Genomic DNA, 16,553 nt, shown 5'->3' on the forward strand with positions numbered 1-16,553 from the left:
GTGTGAAGAAATGTATTTCCTGTCCTGATACATACATGTTTTTTGTAGTTAACCATGGTCATTCTCTGTTGACAAGTTTAGATCATAGGGAGAGCTGTGGGGAAAAACATTAGCAATAGTTCCAGGAAGTGAGAAATCAGAAACAAAGACATAAACAGGTCTATGGCTGCTTCGGCTCTGGGGCGTGTGCTTCCCGAGAGTAGGCAAGCTTTCCCGAGCTGGAATCCTGGAGGAGACGGGGCAGTGACTTGGCCAATCACTGCTGACCCGCCAACTGGAGAGTGTAGTGGTTGAGGGTTGAAACACTCTAAGAAGGTTGGAGACCACCTGATGACCTCTCTTCCAGGCCAAGGCATCCATTAGTAATGGATTATATTCGCATCTTTGATGTATTTACAAACTGAAAATGGTGCTGCTAGCACAAACTCGGATAATGTGCCAGGTGTAAAAGTGTAGATCACTCCAGGGGGAGCCTAATGTCATTCTCCACAATTGATGAAGAGGAACTCCGCAAAACCATATCACAGCTTACGCACAACCTGCGCACCGCAACCGGGTTCCATTGATTATATATAGTGTGTACCAAGATCTCCTGGAGGGGGCGTCAACATATGTGTCACGTGGTAGCGGCCGCCATACTTGTCTTGTCTGGTTTGTTTACATTGAGCGACTATCCGGTGTGCTTGTATACGTTCTTTTTTTAAACTGACCTCACAATGGTGCAGACTTGCTCAGTAAATAAGTGCCACAGCAGGTCACGTCGAGGGAATGAGCCAGAAAACAGAATTAGATTTTCAGCTTTCCAGCATGGAGACAGCATCAAGGAACCCAGATTGACGAGTTTACAAAAAGACGTACAATGGCTTGGATCTCGGCTGTACGTCGCACGGGCGCAGAGACATAACGTTCAACAAAGTATCTAAGCGCACAGCCGTGTTTGTTCACAACATTTTCCTTGTCCTTATAATGTATTTGGGCCCAACGTTCTTTCTATCCATCCTGGTGTTGGTTCACTATGTTGTCGCCAAGAACGAGCTCAATATTTACAAAAACATACCACCGTCACTCTATTCTGAGTGATGTGGGCTAGAATTTAAAGCCCACAAGAGGGCCGTCCCTAGCTTTTCAGACGCCGCCCCCCTCTTGGTGACGTACACGTTTTCACACGCTATTGTGGCAGCGTATACCGTTGCATAGCCAATTCCGCCCCCAGTGTAGCCCAGCCCTTAGGCTCACTTTAGGAAAAAAATCTGGTTGGTGTTGCCGTTAGGATTAGGCATTCAGGCTGCGTTCAGTTGTCATGCACCGGTTGTCATGCACCAAAAATAGCTTGGTGCTGCTTTTGGCACAAAGGTTAGGGTAAAAATGGTAATAGAATTGTAAAAATGACATTCGGGATGTTGACGTCATAAAATGTCCTCACAAGTATAGTACTACAAACGTGTGTGTGTGTGTGTGTGTGTGTGTGTGTGTGTGTGTGTGTGTGTGTGTGTGTGTAGTAAGTGTGTGATTAAGCGTCTTGGCTCAGGTGGGACCACACAGCTGCAAGGTGCTGGTGGCACTTTGCTAGTTCAGCAAGTACACAGTCTCATGCAAGCAACCACCGCCTACACACTGCTGACACACGCACATGCGTGCGCACACACATGCGCGCGCGCACACACACACACACACACACACACACACTCTGCGCGCACTGAGTAATTGGAGGAGAGAACAGATGGATGTGAAAGGTGCAGAGTTGCTAACCGTGTCACGGAGACAAATAGGAAGAATTATTGAAATGTAAAGCCACTCTACTGCTGGGTTTAATTTATATTCATTCGTTGTTTTCTCTCTAGGAAATAAACAGGGCCTTCATGAATAATGTATTCTTCACTATTTATTATTATTATTATTATTATTATTATTATTATTATTATTATTATTATTATTATTAGTAGTATTAGTATTAGTATTAGTATTATTATTATTATTATGTTTTTGGTTGTCATTTCAAGTCTGCACCATCATCAATCTTTCAATTTCCTTATAATGAGAAGTCAAAGACTGCATAACAATGTGTTCATTATTTGTAATGAAGGTTTATGAGAAAATTTGTATAGTACTGCTTTATAGCAGTGGTTTTCAACCAGTGGTCCAGGGACCACCAGTGGTCCTTGAGGATGTTCCAGGTGGTCCCCATCTAAATGATGGAGTTGGTAACCAAATGGACCCTTATTAGATCTTTGCCGACCACGCATCTGAATGGACGCCCAGAAGCAAAGATTTGAGTTAAACAAGAATTCATTATGAACTAGAAAAAGTGCCCTTCCGGGCACAGGTCTCCACCAGGAGGATAGGAGTGTGTGTGATGTTTGGCAAAATGTTTAGGAGTAATGTTTAGGAGCCTTTGATGGCAATTAGATGATTTGAGGCATTTTGTTCCAAAAATGTGTTTTGCAAAAATCAACCTGTTGGTGGCGCTATAACAGGCCAATGTGAAAAGGGTGGGATATATTCCTCAGCCTAGTAAGAAAATGTGTGAAAGATTTCACGTAAATTGTATGCTGCGTTCATGATTTGAGGCTTTTGTTCAAAACGGGGCAATCTTGCAAACTGTGAAAGCCAATTATAGCCAATTAGGATGGAATATGAAATATCGGACAGATCCGACTTGAGCACATGACCATAGAGATACTGTGTAACGATTTGTGAGATTTGTGGACAGAATCTGGAGGAGTAATATCAAAAAAGGTGTTTTACAAAAGTCAGCCTCCTGGTGGCGCTATAAAAGGCAGATGCGGAAATTGCAGGTCAAAGGTTTGTCCTTGGCCACTAGGGAGTGTGCATGCAACGTTTCACGCAGATCGGTGCAGTTCTAGGTAAAAATGTGAAAAGCTGCCTCATGGTGGCGCTATAACAGGCCGTTCTGGAAAATGCGGGGCAGAGGTTCATCGTTGCCATCCAGGGAGTGTGTGTGCAAAGTTTGGCATCGACCGGGTTAACGGTGCCGGAGATTAGCTGGTAACGGACGGACGGAAGGACGGACACACACACGGACGGACGGACACACACACGGACGGAGTGCAAAACATACTCTCTCCCCATGCCTTCGGCCTGGTGGAGACAATTAATAACCAGCTGCTGCCTTATATCTCCAGAATTGTGCTATGAAATGTAAATATCTGTGTCTATTTGTATTTATGTGTGTGGAAACAACAGTATGTGTCCAGGTGACTCTGTAACTGTGAGTGTAGCCTTTTAGCCTACTACAAATGGAACCAAACACCAAAGGACACTTTTCTAAAAATAAACTCTGAGACTGTACAAATGGACTGTTATGGATTCATTTGGTTGTAGCCTACCCCACGCTGACCTCCATGAGGACCCCCCTTATCCACGGACCCCCACACAGACTACCGCGGACCCCCGCGGAGGTCGGCGTGGGGGTCCGTGGATATTGGGGGTCCCCCGCGGAGGTCTGCGGTAGTCTGTGATGCGTGTCGTCATGCCGTTGATGCGTGTGGTTTATTTTCCTTGTGGAAGCCCCCTCCTCCTCTCTCCCTCTCCACTTCCCCTGCTCCTCTCAACACACAAATTTGTAACTCTTCATGGCATGCAGACGATGGGATGTTCTGTTGTTGCCAGTGTTGCCAACTGTCGTGACAGAAATAAGCTAACCAACCTCCAAAAACCAGGCAAGAAACTGTGGGGCAAAAAACGATCCAAGTTTGGCTGGAAATAAGCGGACGTGGCAACCCTGGTTGTTGCTGGAGACGAGGCAGCCAATATAACTGCAATACTATCCCAGTGGCTGAGGCCTAGTTCACACCTACACAACAAATGTTTGGTCCGTGTGTGATGCCTGATTGCTTTTTGATTGCTGCTCCAATGCTTTTCCAATGGGAGTCACATGGTTTGATCAAACATTTGTGTTTGATCGCTGATTGCTGATTGCTCCCTCCTCATCAAACAAAAATGTTTGGTCAAACCATGTGACTCCCATTGAAAATGAATTGGAGCAGCAATCAAAAAGCAATCAGGCATCACACACGGACCGAACATTTGTTGTGTAGGTGTGAACTAGGCCTGAGGCTTCGTACACACCTTTCGGACACACAGATCTGTCCGACCGACCACTGATTACATTTTTATGATTTGATGCCTCCATGTCCCACAATGCTTTGCGCGATTTGGGCGGTGCTACGACACGCGGAAATAGATGCACATATGTTCAGTGTAGTTTTCTTGACTGCAGCAGCCATATATATCTATGGCAGCAGCAGCTAGCGATAGTTTGTCGAGGCCGTTTTTCACACTCAAAGTTCACTTAGAAGGTCCGGATCAAGGACCAAGGACCACATATTTGCATTTTGATTTTGGTCCGTTTGGTGTTCACACTGGACTGTAAAGCGTACCAAATATGTAAACAAATGACACGTGGACACGTTAAGCGAACCAAATAGTGAAAAAAAAGAAAAGAGGTCATTTTACGAGGGAAAAATAACATGAGGGGGTGCGGGAAATCACTGTCTACAATTTTTGGGCGCAACCTTCAGTCACACAGAGAGAAGAGAACAGCAACATGAATCATGATTGCAGCAACAACTTGAAATTGCATTAATTCTTAATAATTTTATTAGCCAAATAAGACAACAGATGAACAGAGGAGCAGGTGTTTGAACAATAATGTGCTTGCTGCTGGTGCTCCATTGGCTCTTTATGCGTGCGCTAGAGCGAGACAGGATGATTTTAAATATTTCTCTGTCTGCGTCTCTCCCATAGAGCTATAAAATATATCGGGTCTCTCCCCCCACATGTGCGCGCGTCATAACTTTTCGTGGTGGCGGCGGCGCATGCTTAAAATAAACAGATCTACAAGCTTACATCGTGTACCATACCGTAAGTACCATTCGTGTCGATAACTTGTACATCTGTTATATTTGCGCATGTGAACCTCGTACGCTGCCATTACATTTCTACTCTAGGCTACTCATAGACATATATGCGTCTAGGCCTACTATTAAAATCAATAGTGATCCCCGTAAAAAATACATGCTTTTAGAACTAATTATTAATGCAGCCTCACAACTGCCGAGGCCCGACGGCTATTTTGGCTATCGTCCTGTATTTCTGGACTCACTCACTGGAGACAGCCGTGCGCAACTTGGACTCTCCAAGTTACGCACGGCCGTAGCCAAAAGAAGACATACAAACAAGCGATATAATAGTCTGTGTCACGTAACTCAGAAGACTACAGCCTAAACCCCACCCAGTGCTGTCAAGAACGGAAGTTCTCTCCTATTAGTTGGCGGTTAAAAACCACCCTTCTGTCCGATCTGAAGTCCCACCCTGTTCGTTGGCTGTTTTGACTACAAGGTGTCCGATGTGTTTGTTGTGCCCTCCGCCCCCACATCGGACAGGTTTGTCCGATCAAACGACGTGACTCCCATTGAAAATGAATTGGAGCAGCAATCAAATAGCAATCAGGCATCGCACACGGACCAAACATTTGTTCTTTAGGTGTGTACGCAGCCTGAGGCTTCGTACACACCTGTCGGACACATTGATCTGTCCGACCGACCACTGATTACATTTTTATGATTTGATGCCTCCATGTCCCACAATGCTTTGCGCGATTTGGGCGGTGCTACATACGCGGAAATAGATGCACATATGTTCAGTGTAGTTTTCTTGACTGCAGCAGCCATAGATATATCTATGGCAGCAGCAGCTAGCCATAGTTTGTCGAGGCCGTTTTTCACACTCAAACTTCACACAAGGACCACATATTTGCATTTTGATTTTGGTCCGTTTGGTGTTCACACTGGACTTTGTAAAGCGTACCAAATATGTAAACAAATGACACGTGGACATGTTAAGCGAACCAAATAGTGAAAAAAAGAAAAGAGGTCATTTTACGACGGAGGGAAAAATAACATGAGGGGGTGCGGGAAATCACTGTCTACAATTTTTGGGCGCAACCTTCAGTCACACAGAGAGAAGAGAACAGCAACATGAATCATGATTGCAGCAACAACTTGAAATTGCATTAATTCTTAATAATTATTTTATTAGCCAAATAAGACAACAGATGAACAGAGGAGCAGGTGTTTGAACAATAATGTGCTTGCTGCTGGTGCATACAATTCACCGGAGACGTATAGACGTATAGCCAACAAACTTAACAAAGTATCCCCGAATCCCGATAAAAAGGACTTTTCTTCCATGTGTGCACCTTAACCTGATTCGATATAGGCCTATGTTATTTCTGCGCATCAAATCGACGGGCATTTCCATGTCATCTTATGATTTAAACTTGAAGCCGTGCTGGTCAGTTAAGCTTCAAGTCAGAACAGCTCCGCTGCAGTTGACCTATATCACGTCTTTTGCTATAGTGATGTAATCAATTAATCATTTAGGACCACCTGTGTAGCTTATTTAACATTTGCTCCATTGGCTCTTTATGCGTGCGGCCGTGCGCTAGAGCGAGACAGGATGATTTTAAATATTTCTCTGTCTGCGTCTCTCCCATAGAGCTATAAAATATATCGGGTCTCTCCCCCCACATGTGCGCGCGTCATAACTTTGCGTGGTGGCGGTGGCGCATGCTTAAAATAAACAGATCTACAAGCTTACATCGTGTACCATACCGTAAGTACCATTCGTGTCGATAACTTGTACATCTGTTATATTTGCGCATGTGAACCTCGTACGCTGCCATTACATTTCTACTCTAGGCTACTCATAGACATATATGCGTCTACTATTAAAATCAATAGTGAGCCCCGTAAAAAAGACATGCTTTTAGAACTAATTATTAATGCAGCCTCACAACTGCAGAGGCCCGACGGCTATTTTGGCTATCGTCCTGTATTTCTGTATATAGAATAGAACGTACCAGACTGGACTCACTCACTGGAGACAGCCGTGCGCAACTTGGACTCTCCAAGTTACGCACGGCCGTAGCCAAAATAAGACATACAAACAAGCGATATAATAGTCTGTATCATGTAACTCAGAAGACTACAGCCTAAACCCCACCCAGTGCTGTCAAGAACGGAAGTTCTCTCCTATTAGTTGGCGGTTAAAAACCACCCTTCTGTCCGATCTGAAGTCCCACCCTGTTCGTTGGCTGTTTTGACTACAAGGTGTCCGATGTGTTTGTTGTGCCCTCCGCCCCCACATCGGACAGGTTTGTCCGATCAAACGACGTGACTCCCATTGAAAATGAATTGGAGCAGCAATCAAATAGCAATCAGGCATCGCACACGGACCGAACATTTGTTCTTTAGGTGTGTACGCAGCCTGAGAGGTCGCCAGCCCAATCAGCAATCAGAACTGCTCGTCAGTATGACTAGTATGTCGACTAGCATGTCGAAGTTTTCATGGCTATTCTCTAACCAGCCGCTTTTCAAGCAGCTGGTAAAAATGTTGGCTGAGGCCCGGATGGTTATCTCAACTGTCTAGGCACATATAGGCTGCTGAGCCAGCCTGCCGGCGTGCCGTGGCTTCGGGTACGTTTTAGAAGCGGATTTAGAAGCAATTTCTTTAGAATCGGCCTCAGGTCTAAATGGGTTAAAGGTATATTCAGTGATTTTACTTAATTCAAATATCACTTATTTTTCCTTTTTTTCTGGATAATCCTCCCTACTATAGAGTGTGCTGACCATATAAGGAGTTCCTCCCTGTCCCCAGTGAGCCCCTGGGGTCAAAAAACCCTAGTTTCAGTTTTGGTGGCGGGTGGCAAAGCCTTCATCCAATCAGGATGAGAGGGGCCTTCCTCCAATCATGATCGACTGGGGGCGGGCCTTAGTGCACATGATGTTGGCCTGTTGCACTTCCCCCCACTGTAGAGCGTGCATGTGCACATTTTGTTACCGGGGCGGACTGGGTGGTTTTCCAAATCACCCAAATCACTGAATGCTCCTTTAAGGTATCACAATATATACGATATCTCTGAAAAGGCATATCATGGAGACATTTTATCACGATACGATATTTATCACCATATCGCCCACCCCCAACACTGATGCTATTAATGAGTTAACCCTGTAGCTTGCCTTAATTTGTTTACTGATCTAATTAGGCAACAGATGAAGCATATTATCGTAAAGATCACATCAGATTTTTGTTATGGCTCTTTTTGTGTTCACGTATCAGTGATACGGTGTCACAAGTTCACAACAACTTGCCCCAGTGAAGGCAGGAGGGATTTCAAAGTAGAGAAAAAAGGATCCCGCACACTGTCTTCTTCACTTAGAATAGATTTATTGAGCAATGTTTCAGTGGTTCAGACCTTCATCAGGCATGGCTCAGAGGGCTTGATGCCTGATGAAGGTCTGAACGACCGTAAATCTAATTCTAAGTGAAGACAGTGTGCGGGATCCTTTTTTCTCTACTTCTCCAGTTCCAGTTACCCGACACACCTGTCCACTGTATGTGTGCAGAAGGACTTTTTTGAGTGGTGCAACCACTCCCTTACGGAGCTATGTGTCCCTAACACAAACATTAAATGCCATTAACAATAAAGAGAATTTAATGTTTGTGTTGGTACCGTTTGTTTTACATGACATGAGTTAGACTTTAATATATTAGCGCCCCTCACTTCACACAGGTTTTTCTTGTTCAGGGGGGTTACTTTAGCAAGTTTTAAATCTTGAGGGACCTGTCCCTGCTTGACGGAGAGGTTTATTACATATATGTATGTGGGTGATGATTGGAGCTATGGAGACGGCTGAGTCTCTTGTTGGGTTGTAGAGCATCAGTTGTTACCATTACCAGTTTAAAATCGTCTTTGCATACACCTAGGTTTTTTGGAAAACTCAACTGCATGGTTCAAAATTAGGCGGGGAAAAAAGAAGGAACACCGGTTCCTTCTTTTTTCCCCAAGGGGCCACAATGTGTAGAGTTATGGGAGTCCTTGAAATTACAGTTGCCAGTGCAACAGTATCTGTTGTTTCCTCCTCAGCAGTCTGTAGCTCAGCGTAACACAGTGAGTGTATTTGTACAGTGATTAGCCCATAATGAGAGGGAGCTAAATGAGGTGTTAATTACAACCCTCAGGTGGCCCCTGGCTCTGCCTTTTCTCTCCGAAGGGAGGGTAAAATCACCTTTCTGCATTCGCCCAGCAGATGGCTGCTTGCTCCAAAAGGAGGATGAGCGATTGGTGTGGAACTGTTAAAGGAACATTTCACCGCTGGAAGAAACAGCAGACACTCAATGTTAATAGTATTTGTAGTAGATAGTAGATAACAGTAGAATTTATTGAAATGTTGAAATTTGCACCCTATATGGCCAGAAAAACAATGAAGTCTATGTGTTTACTGTTTGACTAGGGTTTGACTGGATTGCTGAATTCCTACAATGACAATAGTGCTTTGGTGCACTGCCCCTCCTTGTGGAAAGGGGGCCGGAGGCTGCATGGAGGTGTGACTTGTAGTCCAGGAAGGAAGTGAGACCACATTTTCCTGACACATTTTGGTCATGAACATGGCGCCATGATTAAAATATCTAAGTAAAAACACATAATACACACACAAAAATTCCAGGAAAGTGTTTCTTGTGTCCTAAACATCATTAAAATAAGATCTGGTTGCAAAAGGGGACAGGGACACTTCGATGTCCCTTGCTTGGCCAAGGTAAAATGCGCATATATAGCCAATTAGTCCTCTGCATTTTATATCATCCTAAAGCCAAGGCCTATTCATACCCAGTTTTAGGTGATAAGGTGACCACCAAAACGTCACCTTATCACCACCACCACCACCACCACCACAACGTCACCTTATCACCACCACCACCACAACGTCACCTTATCACCACCACCACCACCACCACCACAACGTCACCTTATCACCACCACCACCACCACAACGTCACCTTATCACCACCACCACAACATCACCTTATCAACACCACCACAACGTCACCTTATCACCACCACCACCACAACGTCACCTTATCATCACCACCACCACCACCACAACGTCACCTTATCAACACCACCACCACCACAACGTCACCTTATCATCACCACCACCACCACCACAACGTCACCTTATCAACACCACCACCACCACAACGTCACCTTATCACCACCACCACCACAACGTCACCTTATCACCACCACCACCACAACGTCACCTTATCACCACCACCACCACAACGTCACCTTATCACCACCACCACCACCACAACGTCACCTTATCACCACCACCACAACATCACCTTATCAACACCACCACCACCACAACGTCACCTTATCACCACCACCACCACAACGTCACCTTATCACCACCACCACCACAACGTCACCTTATCACCACCACCACCACCACCACAACGTTACCTTATCACCACCACCACAACGTCACCTTATCACCACCACCACCACCACAACGTCACCTTATCACCACCACCACCACAACGTCACCTTATCACCACCACCACCAAAACGTCACCTTATCACCACCACCACCACCACCACCACCAAAACGTCACCTTATCACCACCACCAAAACGTCACCTTATCACCACCACCACCACCACCACCAAAACGTCACCTTATCACCACCACCACCACCACCAAAACGTCACCTTATCACCACCACCACCACCACCACCACCACCACCAAAACGTCACCTTATCACCACCACCACCACCACCACCACCAAAACGTCACCTTATCACCACTACCACCACCAAAACGTCACCTTATCACCACCACCACCACCACCATTGGTTAGTAAAAACAAGCGAGATGTGTTTTGGTGAGTGTTTGTTTGAGTCGCTTACCTTACCACGCGTGACGTCATGTTGTAGTTTTCGGTGGTCACCTTATCACCTAAAACCTGGAGTATGAATAGGCCTTAACTATAAGGAGCAATGTAACATGAGCAGCGCTTGTTCTGGGAGCAGTTATTTTAGGGGTTCAGTCAGTGTTGCTTGCTCAAGGTTGCGATGCCCGGCGGAGCGGAGCGGCGCCGGCCCGTGACTGAACCCTGAGAGAATCTTTCCTAATCCTCTCGCTCCTCCTCCCCTCCTGAACCTCCACCACTCCACACAACAGCCTAAAGGGATTGGATGGATTTGTGCATTGTTGTTGTTTCCTTTCCAGGCTCCCTGCTCTGTTTTGTTCCCTCAGTCTGTCCCTCCTGCATGCCTCAGTCTGTCCCTCCTGCATGCCTGGCTCTAAGTCTGTCCCTCAGTCTGTCCCTCCTGCATGCCTCAGTCTGTCCCTCCTGCATGCCTGCCTCTAAGGCCCAATTTATTGCTCCACCGCTGCGTTGTCCAAAAACAGCAGACCTACAGTACAAGCTTGCAGGTCTGCTGTTTTTCGACACGTGGGACAACATCGTCGTGCGACTAGGTGTGAATCTTGGGGCTTTAAGTCTTGGCATGCTTCTCGTTAGTCCTTGTCGGGGGTTTGTAGGGCAGCTTGTGAAGCCCCGCGGGGATTGAGGCGAGGCGGGTGCTCAGGTGGTGCCGTGAGATTTCTTCTTTCTTTTTTCTTTTTTTTAAATGTGAGGATTCAGGTCACAAGAAAAATAATACTAGAAAGATACACACCTCGGAGCGCATTACATAAAGCCTCCTGATATAGGACCCCAATGACCACAATGGAAACAAGCCTTCAACGATTTTTGGGCTATCCTTTTAGCATTATTGTATAACTGTACTTCTTTTGCTTTTACAAACTGTTAATAAAGTGACCTTTCACAAGCTTGGGAGATTCCAAGTGGACCCTTACCGGTCTGCAACTCTGAGAGGGTACGGATTGAACAGATGGAACAAATATGGATAAATAGTTGATGATTGCATTACATTACATTACATTACATTACATTACATTACACATAAGCATATTATGTTGAGTGTGATGACCACTCTCATGGAGAAACTGCCTTTGGCCTCTCACGTGTGTGTGTGTGTGTGTGTGTGTGTGTGTGTGTGTGTGTGTGTGTGTGTGTGTGTGTGTGTGTGTGTGTGTGTGCGTACATGTGTGCGCGTGTCAGTGTGTGTCAGTGTAAGTAAGTGGGGAGCAGCAATCTGTAATGATGACATTTTCTTTCAACACAACGACATTGTGCTTGGTTTCGTGACATTCAAGAAACACCCAATTATGGCCATCGACTGCCTGCCCTGCACTGTGGTTAAGACATTCAGCACCTCCACAAGCACACACTCACAGTACAATAGTCGACCTGCGGGATCGATTTCCTGCACAGTCTGTCTCCCATGTCTGCACTCTGCCTCAGCGTCCCTACTGCTTGTTTCATGTTGTATACAGTATTTATTTTAGGCAAACCTCTGTGAGTGTATTTGTGTGTGTCTTTGTGTGAAAGTGTGCGTGTGTATCTGTTCTTTGCATATCTTGAGAACCGACCAACTGACGACTTCAATTGGAAGTGATCTGACTGGTATACCCAAGTGTGTGGGTGTGTGGGTGTGTGTGTGTGCGTGCGTGCGTGCGTGCGTGCGTGCGTGCGTGCGTGCGTTCTCTGCCCGAACCGACCAATCAATTCACTTCAAACTTGGCATGTGTATTGGCAAGGACCAGAGTGAGTGAAGTGCTGAGTGCAGGGAAGTCGACAGATCAGGTCTCTCTGTCTGTCTGTCTGTCTGTCTGTCTGTCTGTCTGTCTGTCTGTCTGTCTGTCTGTCTGTCTGTCTGTCTGTCTGTCTGTCTGTCCGTCCGTCCGTCCGTCCGTCCGTCCGTCCGTCCGTCCGTCCGTCCGTCCGTCCGTCCGTCCGTCCGTCCGTCCGTCCGTCCGTCCGTCCGTCCGTCCGTCCGTCCGTCTGTCGGTACCAGAAGAAATCAACATGCTACTCTATCAAAAATGTTTGTGGTGCTGGGAGTAAATTAAATTAGTCAGAAACATTCATATAAATATTTTCTCTGCTTTGTTTATGAACCAACGTCACTTTGGGGATGAAGCACTCCCCCAAAAGGGGTTAGTACGCCTGTCTGGGCAGCCAGAGGCCCCTGGTTGTCCCAGATACGATTCCAGGCCAGCAATGTGTCGATGTGTGTCCCTGAGCAAAACTCTTCTTAACCCCTAATTGCTCCCCGAGCGCAGTGGAATGGCTGCTCACTGCTCCTAGTAGTTAATAGGATGGGTAAATGCAGTGGACAGATTTCACATTATGTGTAAATATACAGTGACGGAAAAAAACACCCCAAGGAGCGTGGACCAAAATGCTCATTATGCATGCAATCTCGTCTACATTACAGGAAAGGTGACTATAGTGTCGCCATGGCCTCCAGTTTGTCCCTGTGTCACACCCCCTCCCTTCTCTCTCCCCTCTACTGATGATTATTGCCGGCAAGTGCCAGCTGTGCCGAGTGGGCAAACGAGCTCCAGAGTCCAGGGACTTTAAAACGACTGTCTGTGTCTGTGTTTGCTTCGGTTTGGCTAATTAAGTTTAACGTGAGTTTTGTGTTTTGCATTTGGGCGAGTGAAAAAATTGTGATTCATATTTAGTGTTTTATTTTTAATATACTTAAAAATTACTATACATCATTGTTAAGTGGCCTTTTGGCCATTTCCTGCATTTGTTAACATTAGGTCCTAAAAACACCAGTCACACCATTCACCACAACACTTCATTGTCCATCTCTCAGTGGTTCTCAACCTTTTCACTTCGTTGTCCATCTCTCAGTGGTTCTCAACCTTTTCACTTCGTTGTCCATCTCTCAGTGGTTCTCAACCTTTTCACTTCGTTGTCCATCTCTCAGTGGTTCTCAACCTTCATTGTCCATCTCTCAGTGGTTCTCAACCTTCATTGTCCATCTCTCAGTGGTTCTCAACCTTCATTGTCCATCTCTCAGTGGTTCTCAACCTTTTCAGGCCTTGACCTGCCAGAATATTCACATTTGAACTGGTGACCCCCCCACCCTGTCAAGCACGTTCCACCGATAGATCTTGTGAAAATAGCTGATCATTTTTATAGTATTCCTAAGTACGTTATGACGCAGTAATGGCCTTATTTATTTATTTTCATTGTAAATGGTTTAAAAATGTACAGATACTCTGTATACAACTATACACTTATACTGTATGTTGGTTTGTTTACTGTTGAGTGAGAAAACACTGTTGCACATGAAGCAAGTCATCAGGAGACCCCTCCCCCCAAAAAACATCACACTTGTGTGAAGTGAGCGGCGCTCTTATCATCATTATATCATCATACATCACATTCCGTGCTCAGCCAATCAGCTGAGCACATTCCGTGCTCATACAGACACACGTACACACAAAGCTGTGCATATACCGCTCAAAAACAAACACAACTAAATGATGTGGGGACCCCTTGGGGGTCCCGACCCCCACCTTGAGAATCACTGATCTACAGTAGGAGACTCAAGAGCTCTTAGCATCCCAAGGCATATTTGCATTATAGTGTTTTCCATACTTAGAAGGTGAAGGAAATCCTCCAACCATTAAGTCCTTCTTCCTCACCTTTTTAAATTCATGAGGATTATGATAATTACTCTCTAGATTTATCATGACCTTGAATGGCTTCTGAAATATCTGCTACGCATTTTGTTTATTTAACATTAATGGATTTGACACGATCCATTGAAATCCCCCTCCTCCGCCAGGATATTATGAATTAATTTCCAACTTGCTGACAGTGTTTGTTCCGCACAATTCATCTATGAAACGCCACAACCTCGCTCGAACCCCATTCAGCTCAGTATCCACTTTTAAATCACTTAAACCCCAGCATCCGTATTGTGGCGAAAGCTTTCTCTGAAAATATCAGATCAACAAGCTCAACAGCGCGTGAGTGAGCTTATCGATCGGCTATTGTGTGCTGTGCAACATGCTTCCATAGAAGACATGCTGCTGGCTTCTGTGGAGTCGTGGTGACTGAGAACTTTAATCCATGTGGATACAGGAGGCTTTCGCTGGTCGGTTCTTGTAGATTTGGGGCTCTATTTTCACCAGTAGTGCTACGCCTTATCCCTAAACCTTTTTTTTACTATTTTGAAAAACATTTTAAAATTGTTCAACTAGCCGATATACATTGACAAGTTGTGAGCTTGTAGATTGGCTATGTGAACTATTAAAAAATGTTTTAAAAAAATAAACGGGTGCGAAAAAGACAGCTAAATGGTAAATGGTGCTTTTATATAGCGCCTGTTTCGAAGGTGCTTACATAGATTGTGCAAAAATTACATTCACCCATTCACACTCACATTCATACAACGATGGCGACGGAAACCATGCAAGGCACCAACCTTCTCATCAGGAGCAATTAGGGGTTCAGCGTCTTGCTCAAGGATACTTCAACACGGACTCTGGGGGAGCCCGGGTTCGAACTGGCAACCTTGCGGTTTCTTTCCGGTGACTGTACTCCTGAGTTCCCCTCCCCCCTGTTACCACAGTCATAATTGACGTTTTATGTCATTTGTTCCTGCAGGGTGTGTTTCCTGGCTCAGAGGAGGGGTGGCAGGTGTACAGCACAGCGTCAGACCCAGACGGCAGGTGTGTGTGTACGGTGGTGGCCCCTGCCCAGAACCTCTGCAAACGGGACCCTCGCAGTCGACAGCTACGCCTGCTGACTGAACAGGTGAGTGTCTGTGTGTGTGTGTGTGTGTGTGTGTGTGTGTGTGTGTGTGTGTGTGTGTGTGTGTGTGTGTGTGTGTGTGTGTGTGTGTGTGTGTGTGTGACGTGTACATGGTCAACACTTTGACACAGCACAGGAGAAGGCAGTGTACTGGAATAAAATATTTACTTGGCTGTCTCTTGTTTTGACATTTCAAGCGTGCACACACACTCACTCACACACGCATTCACGCCCGCTCATGCTTGCATGCACGCACGCACGCACGCACGCACGCACGCACGCACGCACGCACGCACGCACGCACGCACGCACGCACGCACGCACCATCAACTAGTATAGTAAGCGGGCATGTGTATATACTGTATGTGTGTTCTATACTTGCTTGCCGTTGTTATGTATTTTGATGCTTGTGAACATTGTTTTGGTGCTGAAGACAAGGGCAGGAAGGGAGAAGATGTGTGTCAGATCTAGAGGAGGTGGTTGAATTATTGAAAACGATCAGCCTTGACAAATATTCCCCAAAGCCAGTGGAATGAATGCTACCAAGTGTACTTATCCTCCCAATATCACTAAACTAGAAGTTCTTCTCAAACATTTCATGTCAAGGACCCCCAAATTTGCTATTTTTGAATAGAAAATATGATTAAAGTTGTTAAAATGATTGTGACACTATTAACTAATTTAACTGGAGGCTTGTGAAAATACTGCAAGCTCTTCATGATGCATTGTGACTCTGAGCTTGTAGATCTGCTATTGTCACTATTAAAGGTAGGGTAAGTGATATAAAGCACTATTTTCAGATTGTCTCCATGTCTCTCCAGCACTTTAAACAGAACATACGTACATTTTCAGCTTCATTTCTATAGTGTTCCACGCCCTACTTGATCACACTACATCCGACATCGTCACACAAAAATAGCATCAACATTTAATTGAATTTGAATCCTTGAAAATGAACAGTTTTGGAACATATGAGGTTTCCACTGCACCTG

The 16,553-nt window shown here is 45.4% G+C and overlaps 1 protein-coding gene across 1 annotated transcript in view; it reads left to right on the forward strand.

Annotated features, from left to right (window-relative positions):
• LOC306922630 (noelin-2-like) overlaps nucleotides 1-16,553 on the forward strand; it is a 54,950-nt gene that overhangs the window by 3,671 nt on the left and 34,726 nt on the right. The window contains exon 2 of the mRNA XM_079500366.1: nucleotides 15,415-15,564. Coding sequence (XP_079356492.1) covers nucleotides 15,415-15,564 — 150 coding nt within the window. The remainder of the gene's footprint in view (nucleotides 1-15,414; nucleotides 15,565-16,553) is intronic.

The sequence above is a fragment of the Electrona antarctica genome (genome assembly GCF_951216825.1).
Source record: "Electrona antarctica genome assembly, chromosome: 4".
Taxonomy (NCBI): Eukaryota; Metazoa; Chordata; class Actinopteri; order Myctophiformes; family Myctophidae; genus Electrona; species Electrona antarctica.